This window comes from Phoca vitulina, unplaced genomic scaffold (genome assembly GCF_004348235.1).
Source record: "Phoca vitulina isolate PV1807 unplaced genomic scaffold, GSC_HSeal_1.0 scaffold53, whole genome shotgun sequence".
NCBI classification, from domain to species: Eukaryota; Metazoa; Chordata; class Mammalia; order Carnivora; family Phocidae; genus Phoca; species Phoca vitulina.
This window is the reverse complement of record NW_022589756.1, coordinates 6,183,605-6,193,112: the sequence shown is the minus strand read 5'-3', so window position 1 is coordinate 6,193,112 and position 9,508 is coordinate 6,183,605. Positions and strand designations below refer to the sequence as shown.

Sequence of the window (9,508 nt, the reverse complement as noted above, 5' to 3'; positions counted from 1 at the left end):
TTCCCTAGCTATCAAGTGACAGTTCTGAAAATGTGTAAAAAGATAGGCGATGAGGAGGGGAGGTTACTTAGTGTTCACTTAACATGTAGAAACAGCTAGAACTGAAGAATCCATTGAGTGTTTTCTGCAACAGAACAATGTAGCATTCTAGACGCTGTGACATCATTTTTTAAAAATAGCTGCTTTCACCAACAGATAGCAGTTTATAATGAAAACGTTTTTTCATTTCTTTTGGGAAGAGGGAGAGGAGAGTCGGGGGAAAGGGGGACGAGTGACTAAGTGAGATAAATGTGCTAATTGTCCCCGGTCTCCATGTAAATAGCAATGTAACTGGCACCGAGCTGCAAAGTCACGTGCACGGTCTCTCATGAAAATATGAAGCCAATAGTTCATTCGATTGTTTGGTGTTATGACTAGTAAGTCGTTAACGTAATGCATTGTATTATTAGCCTACTTTTAACAGCTTAGAAGCCATCCACAGGAACAAGACAAGAATCGCCATGGATGCCTCCATGATGACTCTGATGGGGATGCTGAAGGTGTGACCCCCAGAGATGTGACTGGGGCCAGGGCTGTGGTGTGCGGGGGTGCACAGAGGCTTGGCAAACCAACCCTCCCACCCACACACAGGGTCGGCCTCGGCCTGGGCAGATGGTGACTCTGCTTTCGGGGTCCCTCTGTGCCTCACACACTCTTGTGTCACTTGGTATGTCAGATTTCATTGCTTTCGGAGTCACGGAGAAACCTTGTTGCCAGGGCTGTGCTGGGAACGTTGGCTCTCGAGAAAGGTTTGGCAGTGTGAATGCTCGCCCGCCGTGGCCAGTGTCAAGCTTCCCAAGTTGGAATGAGGATAATTGGCCCCGGGGAGCCAGGGTGAGCAGGCCCCCGCTGCGCCCACTGCGCCCCCAGACAGCGCCTTCCCACCACATGCAGTTACTAGTCCACCATCAGTAAGGTGGGGCTCCCTTCAAGATAGAAATCTATCTAGAAAGGTTGGGGTGTGGGAATTCCTCCTCCTCCCTTCTAGGTCCTTCCTTCCTCCTCCGTCTCCTCCTCCTCCTCCTACTTCTCTTTACTTCCCCTCCTCCAACCCTCTTTCTCTTCCTCTTCCCTTTCAGAATTTACCGATGGCAACTCCACGTTGGACATCAAGCCGGACACTGGGCTGCAAAGACGGGTCAGGATTCATCTCTGACGGTAGGAACTTATGGTCTAGCTGGTGGAGACCCACGTAGGAAGGCAGCAGACGTTTCCGTATTTGGTGCCGGAGGCCTGCATGGCACACACGTGGACTCAGAGGAGAGGGGTTAATTCTGTGCGATGCAGGAGTGAGTATGTAAGAAAGGGTCTCAGGAAGGTGCTGGTGCTTAAGCTGAATCATCAGAAGTGTTCCTCTTTGAACTTGTGTTTAAGATTGAATTCATGTCAAGTGAAAGCCCAATGGCGAGAATAAAAACAGGAGCAGCAAGGTCTACTGAGCACATCCTATGCATTAGGCACTCTTCCGAGCCCATGTATTATCTCATGTACCCTGACAGCAACTTTATGAAGATTATACTCTCAGTGTCCCTATTTTATTTTTTTATTTTTTTAGAAAGATTGAGAGAGAGAGAAAGAGCGAGAGAGAGCGGGGTGGGGGGAGGGGTGGCGGGAGGGAGAGGGAGAGAGAGAGTCTTAAGCAGGTGCCACGCTCAGTATAGAGCCCAATATGCTCGATACAGGGCGTGATCCCACAACCCTGAGATCATGACCTGAGCCGAGATCAAGAGTCCGATGCTCTGGCACCTGGGTGGTTCAGTCGGATAAGCGTCTGCTTTAGGCTCAGGTCATGATCCCAGGGTCTTAGGATTGAGTCCTGCATCCTGCTCAGTAGGGAGTCTGCTTCTCCCTCTGCCCTCCCGCCCAACGCCGTCCCCCACCCATGAGCGTGCGCGCACTCTCCCTTTCAAAAATAAATAAAATCTTTAAAAAAATTAAAAAAAAAAGAGTCAGACACTCAACCAACTGGACCACCCAGGCACCCCTTAGTGCCCCTATTTTAGATGAGATGACTGAGGCACAGAGGGAGGTTAATATCTTGCCAAAGACCACGGAGCTAGTAAAATATGGAGCCAAGAATGAACTCAGGCACTTTGACTCTGGAGCTGCAATCTCAACCATTTAGGATAGACTGCTTCAAATAACGTCACAGTATATAATATAACTGAAAGTTTTTCAGGAATTCAAATAGAACAAATAGAAATGGTTTAAACCACCACACATGCCCTCAAAAGCCCTGGGCCAGGACATCAGTCCTGTATTGGCAGGGCAATCAGATGTTCTGTGTGGAGCCGATCACTGAGCATGCCGGCTTGGCAACAGTTCATTAGCTATAAATGTAGTGGTAAATGTGCCATGAAGAAATTTTCTGTAACCAATTCCAGTAATAATTGGATTAGATACTTATTTAGTACAGATTTCAATAAAGCTGCAATGTTAACTTCACGTTCAAATGAACAAAACTGCTCTGCAGAGATCAAATGACAGCGCATTAAATTGGCATTGAAAATCGCCTGCTGGCAGAGTTTTGGTTAAGCATGGGGTCGGATCATCTTGAACTAGCAAACAAAGCTTTGAAATTATGAATGCCGTTTTGTACAACATACTATGCAAATAGAGGGTCTCTGCCTCGCTATTACGGAAGTCAAAGGACAGAGAAGCTTAAGTCAAGAGATGGACCTGAGGCTATAGGGTCTTATTTTTAAACACAACATGTGTGAGTTAATTAAACAAAACGTGATCTAGCATATTACATCAATAATGTTCATTTAGATATTATTGGTTTTGTATTTTGATTTGGACTTCCTGAGGAGTGCGTTTGCCTTGGTTTTTATAGGTGCATAAGCGGCATAAGGAATTTGTCTCTTTTAAGTTAATATTGCAACTTCCAACTTCCTGTTTCATCCTTCGTTTAAAATATTTTGGTGTGTATAGTTTTTCCAATTCTTGAAACTGAGGTTTTGACCCTTGGCTGAGATGATCTGTGGGCATCCAGAGCATGCCTTCTCTGTCCCTGGTGTTTGTCTATTACCTCCAAAGGCTATGGCTCTCAGTTTCATGTTGCAGATGTGTAGGTAAAGCACTTAGAAATGTAGGCAGCAGAGAATCCAACTCCACTGATCAGGGAGTTTGAGAGGGCAAGTATTTGTAGTCGAGGATGATATTCCCCTAAACAAAGTCAGGGTATTGCTGGTAAGGAAGAAACAGAGATGGGGGTTGGGTAGGAAACTAGCAGAGTCTGTTGAAGTGACTGAGTCAAGGAAAGAAAAGACAAAACCATTCTCAGAGTTCTTTCTATACAGTCCCTCCCTCCCACTGTCCTTTCCTTGGTCTCTTAAAAGCAGTGGTGTGTTGATAACTGTTTCACACGTGGCTCTTGGTGGGGAAAAGCACTGATATCTGTTTGCCAGTTTCTGTGGTGGAAATAGTCCCATCATGGCGGGTTTCAAGCTACTAACGTGCTGTCCCCCACTGCGCACGGTGCGGGGGAGAGATGCCCAACGGCTCACCATCACGTAGCATTTCCCCCAGACAGATCCAGTAGGAGTCAGTCACCTCAAGATTATTGAACATAGTAAAATGTTGTATCGGTCAGCTTGGATGCACCAGAACAAAATACCACGGGCCGGGTGGCTTACACAGCAGACATTAAGTTTCTCACAGCTCTGGAGGCTGGAAGTCTGAGACCAAGGAATTGGCAAGGTTGGGGTCCTCGGAGGTCTCTCTCTTCAGCTTACAGGCAGCCATCCGTTTGCGGCCTCTTCACATAGCTGTCCTGGCTTTCCATGCATGTGTGCGTCTCGAGTCTCTTTGTGTGTCCAAATGTCCTCTTCTTACTAGGACCGCCGGTCAGAGTGGGTTAGGGCCCACACTAATGACCTCATGTTAACTTTACTGCATCTTTATTTTTTTTTTTAAGATTTTATCTATTTATTTGACAGAGAGAGAGAGAGAGAGAGCCCAAGCAGGGGGAGCAGGTAGAGGGAGAAGGAGAAGCAGGATCCCTGCTGAGCAGGGAGCCCAATGTGGGGCTCGATCCCAGGACCCCAGGATCATGACCTGAGCCGAAGGCAGACGCCCAACTGACTGAGCCACCCAAGTGCCCCAATTTTATCACATCTTTAAAGGCCTTGTCTCCAAATACTGTCACATTCTGAGGTGCTGGGGGTTAGGACCTCAACATAATTCAGTCCATAACAAATGTCGTAAAAAACTAGGAAGTGATGAACTGTGAGTATTTCCTTTGTTTTTAATATCATTTAGTGAATCATAAGTTCATAGAATTTAGGTTTAAAAAATGGCTGTGTTTAGCAGCTGAATTGAAAAAATTCCTGAAGATTTAAAAATCAGCTCTCATGAGCTGGTGTGAACCGCTTTAAAATAAAACAAAAGCTTAAGCAAATCCCCCTACCCAACCAGAAAAAGACAAAGCACGATGTGCCAGGGTGTCAATTTTCCTAAGGATCTTTTCCTGGCAATTATCTCATTACTGTGAGGAAACAGAATAATTTCCAGAATCATTCGAGCTCTAATATTCTTTCATTTTGTAAAAGATCTTAATAGTAACTAGAAATCTCATGATGCTTTGCAATTTAAAAAAATATTTTACCTTATTCCACACTGTATTTATAAAGTCTTTGCTGAGTACATGCTACGGACTGAATGTTTGTGTCCCTCCCAAATTCATGTATTGAAACCCTCATCCCCAATGTGATGGTATCTGGAGGTAATTAGGTTTGATGAGAACAAGAGGGTGGAGCCTGGGGAATAGGATTAGTGCCTTTATAAGAAGAGACACAGGACAGCTCGCTTCCTCTCTGTCTCTCTCCCTCTTCCTCTCTTGACTCTGCCATGGGAGGATACAGTTGGAAGGTGGCCATCTGCCAAGCAGGAAGAAGGTCCTCAAAAGAACCCTGATCTTGGACTTCCCAGCCTCCAGAACTGTGAGAAATAAATATCTGTTGTTCAAGCTGCTCAGTCCATGACATTGTGTTACAGCAGCCCGAACGGACTAAGACAGTACCTTCCAGGTACACGGCGCTGTGCTGGGAAATAGGGTCCAGAGAAGACAAGAGAGACATGATCCCTCCCCCGATGGTGCCTACATCTAGAGGGGGAGATAGATGTAGAGCGACTAGTCATTTAGTAACTAATTATAGTAGTTGTAACTGCTAGTAGGAACACGTATAGGGCACTATGGGAACATTTATCAAAGGAGGAATTAACCAAACCTAGGAGATCACAGAAGACTTATCTTGGGAAATGACATTTAACCTGTGTTATAGGCTGAATCCTCTACTACCCGCCCCCCCCAGTTCAGGTACTGAAGCCTTAATCCTTAGAACCTCAGAATGTGACTGGGTTCAGAGATAGATCTTTATTTATTTATTTATTTTTAAAGGTTTTATTTATTTATTTGAGAGAGAGAGTGAGAGAGAGTATGAGAGTGGGGTGAGGAGCAGAGGGAGGAGCAGACTCCCCGCTGAGCAGGGAGCCCGATATGGGGCTTGATCCTGGGACCCTGGGATCATGACCTGAGCCAAAGGCAGATGCTTAACCAACTGAGCCACCTAGGCACCCCTGGAGATAGGATCTTTAAAAAGGTAAGTTAAAATGAGTCTTTAATGTGAGTCCTAATCCAATCTGACCAGTGTCCTTATTGGAAGAGGGAATATGACCATACAGAAGGACACCAGGGATGCAGGGATGTATGCACGGAGGACACAGCGAGAAGGTAGCTATCCAGAAACCAAGGAGAGAGGCCTCAGGAGAAATTACACCTGCCAACACCTTGATTTTGGACTTCCAGCCTCCAAAACTGTGAGAACATAAACTTCTGTTGCTTAACCCAGCCGGTCTGTCATATTTTGTTACGGTAACACCAGCAGACTAATGGAACCCGGGGCCCGGGAGTAAGGAGGGGCTGGTAAGACGAGGGGAGGCAGGAGGGCATTCTAACCAGAGGAGGGAACATCTGGCGGGATCCTTAAAGCAACAGATAAAAGGCTCAGAATCTAATCTAGATGGGCGGTTAGGGATATGGGCCCTGGAGTCAAAGGGCCAGACTCAACCCTGGAAAAGTTCTAGGACTAGGCACCTCTGTTTTCTCATCTGTACAGTGCAGCTAATGCTAGCTTCTCCTGCAGGGATGATGGGGAGAGGGTTAAGGGACTGAGCTGCGAAGCAGTTAGCGCGCTGCTTGGCACACACTCCTGGAAATGCTCAAAATATGTGAGATGTCACTTATTATCTGAGAATAGCTCACCATTCTCAAAGCGTAGTTGGAATGTTCCTTACAGTGGCAAGTCTTTACTGGTACCACTCCAACCTGAGTAAAATCATTTTCTCTCCCTTATTGGGAAGGAAGACCATCTGTTTCTAAAATCTGGATTCTCCATTTTATCTTCCTGAGGGTTTGGATTTTGTCCTAATGTCTTTTGCTATGGGCCATAGAAACCTATCATTTAGAAAAAAAGAAATAAAATTCAGGCTTTGGGGAGTGAGGACTGACCAGGCTGTGGGTAGAGCCCATGATGGTTTGGGGGACAGTACCAGGAGAGGGGACTCTGGCTCTGACAGGTGTTTGGGCCTCCATCCCTGAGCTCTCAGGTCCTGAGAAGTGCCAGGAGGCCAGGAGAAGAGTCACGCTGAAGGCACCACTAAGTGAGTATTGGGGCACTTTGAGAGGACATCGCCCTACAACACCATATTTGTAAGCCCCTTGATAACTGGAAATTCTGCAGGATGGTGGTGATAGACGCACTTGCACCCCTACCTTCATGCACCCCAAATTAGGGACTTCCGGGATAGGACAGCATGTTTGGCATTAACGACACCATTTTCTCTAAACTCCCTCACTGGACCCTGGTCCTTAAGGACAAGTATTCTATTTTTCTCTCTGCATCCTCCATACTCAGTATAGTGCCGAATACCTGTATTTGCTGAATAAAATTTGTATTTATAAATTAGGCACTTGAGGCCGAGTGATTGAGCGACTCGTTTGAGGGCATACATCTTGTTGTAAAACCGTATCCAAAAGCCTAAGGTCCGTCGGTAGGGGCTTTGCTCTTGCCAGCCACCACAAGGGCAAGGGATGTGTCTTATGCTTTTCCCATGGTGCCTGGTGCCCTGGTGAGCCTGCAGTCGAGCACAGGAAGAACCTGAGAATCAGTAGTGCTATCTAGAAGGTGCGTCAGTGGAATGATTGATAGAGTTGCTTGTGTGGAGGCCAGAACAGATAAGCATGCTCATCCCATTTTGGCTTTAGGGAAGCCCCGCAGCCATTCATATTCATTTATTCCAAAGACATTTAGGAATGGGGATGTCACACATCCGGCTTTTTCTCCTCTACATTTATGCCCCGCGAGCTAGTGAACAAAGCATGGACTTTTGGTCATTCATTCAGCATATATTTATCAAGCAGTGTCCCAAATATTTACTGTCTGGCTGCGCAAGGGCCAGCTGGTCTACCTCTGCGTTTCGGTGTCCACATGTGTAAATTGAGGACAATAACACCTACTGCATAAAGGTTGGCATAAAGTTCAAAAGGGGGTGAACACATAAAAGCTGCACATACGTTCATACCACCTAGCCCTCGCACCCGGGACAAGGACAGCTGCTTATTTCACTTCTCTTTCGCAGTGCTGGGGAGCCCACGGGGGCTTCGTAAATGTGGTGGAGTTGGTTCTTGTGCCCTGATTTGGTTCCTCAATTATGGTAAAACAGGAGGAGCAGGACTGCCCTGGGCAGAGTCTCTCCTGTGCCTGGCACATTAATGACGCGCAGTAAATATACGTTCAGTCAATCAGTTATTCTGGCCTCTGGAATGAGTGGGACATTTTGATAACGCAGGAGATTGAGATTCACTATACAGCTATCCTTGTTCTGGCCACGGTCACTTCCTATAAACCGAGAAAAGAAAGTCACCGGCAAAATAGGTTTATGCTGTTCCAGTATCAGTTCTTTATAAGGTAGAAACGCTTCCCCACACATGTCCCTTGCCCTATTTAGCCTTTGATAAGATAAAATCCCACTTCTTTTTCATGTGAAAGACTAGAGTTAGGCATTCCAGGACTTGTGTGACAGCTCCACACAGCCATCAAAGGCCCAGGTCCCTTCCAGCTTCACTCCCAGGGTGGTCTCCTAGTCCACGGTGACTGCTAAGGCTCCCGCCAGCCATCTCATCTCTGTTCCTCGAAGCAAGATGGAAGAATGGGGAGAAGAAAAGGGCATTCTCTCCCTTTAAAAAAGACTTCCCTAAGTCCCACACAGTACTTCTTCAGTGAGAGATTGGGCACAGAGCCAGACCTCTGCAAGCAAGGCTAGAAAATGAAGTCTTTCAGCTGGGCAGTAATGTGCTCAGCCAAAAACTGGAATTCTAACACAAAGGAAGAAAAGGAGGCTGGGGTCTAAGGTAGGCAAATTACAATCTCTCTCACCTCCTCCATTCTGGAGAAGATACATAGCCGTTTTTCCCTTCTATGTTTCTGCCACCCCACGCACAGGCATCATTAATGTCTTGACATCTTATGTTGAGGGAAACAGAGGAGATGATGCTGAGGCTTTTCATCCTAGGCCAGAAAGAAAGAAGAAATGATACCATTTGTCCATGTGCACATTCATGCCCTTTTTCTCACATGTGGTGTCATCCTCTCTCTGTCTCTCCCCACCTATGTGCACAGAGCTCAGGTTAAAACTGCCCTCTGCACCGCAAATGATGATTGCCCTGAAAGTGATCACAGGGTTTTGTGCACTTGGCCCCGGGACATCCACCGCCAGCCACAGACCAGAGCCCTTCCTCTTGTTCAGGAAGAACAGCTCTAAGAGCGGGTAACCACCCCACACGCTAGCATCTCCTGAGTGAAGAGTGGGGTTCTGTTGGGATTTGGACCGGTAGTCTTTCATTTAATGATTACCGAGAGTTCTCCCCAGAATCTTCTGTCTTCTCATTTTGAACATAGAGAATTAGTGTCCACCTCTTACCTTTCATATAATAAAATAAAGATTAATAAAATAAATAAACAGCTGGCTGTGGCAAATTCCAGGTAAAGACATTTTGGAAGACACCCATTGTCTATGAATCTAATTATTGGTTATGGCAGAAGTGAAGTCAGAATTTAACATGGTGGTTTGGGGGGAGGGTGGGAGGTGTTTGAATAGGAAGGCCTGGCTAAGCCCTGGGGTAGCCATTGGATTCTGGGTGAACCTGGGTGGTATCTTCATCCTTGAAATGTCAATAAGGATGTCTACTTCACAGGGCCATTTTAGCGCTTTCAATTAGATAACACACCCCTTAACACTGGGCCTGACAAAAGGCAAGGACTCCCTAATTTGTTTCCTTTTCCCTGAGGCGAGTAATAGAGAATAAAGGATCAAGAAGGGAAGGGAGAGGAGATGAGGAGTTGAAGTGGAAGTTGCTTTAAATAGGTTCTTACCAACGGGGGGGGGGGGGGGGGGGGGGGGGGGGGGG

At 46.4% G+C, this 9,508-nt stretch overlaps 1 protein-coding gene across 6 annotated transcripts in view; it reads left to right on the top strand.

Annotated features, from left to right (window-relative positions):
• The first annotated feature begins 453 nt into the window (after window positions 1-453).
• LOC116622658 overlaps window positions 454-9,508 on the top strand; it is a 28,356-nt gene continuing 19,301 nt past the window's right edge. For 3 of the 6 annotated variants that reach the window (XM_032389205.1, XM_032389204.1, XM_032389207.1), the window contains exons 1-2: window positions 597-873; window positions 1,119-1,197. In XM_032389205.1, coding sequence (XP_032245096.1) covers window positions 652-873; window positions 1,119-1,197 — 301 coding nt within the window. In that variant the 5' untranslated portion in view covers window positions 597-651. Of the gene's footprint in view, window positions 540-596; window positions 874-1,118; window positions 1,198-9,508 lie in introns of those variants that run through there. The other 3 variants (XM_032389208.1, XR_004297601.1, XM_032389206.1) reach the window with 3 other exon arrangements.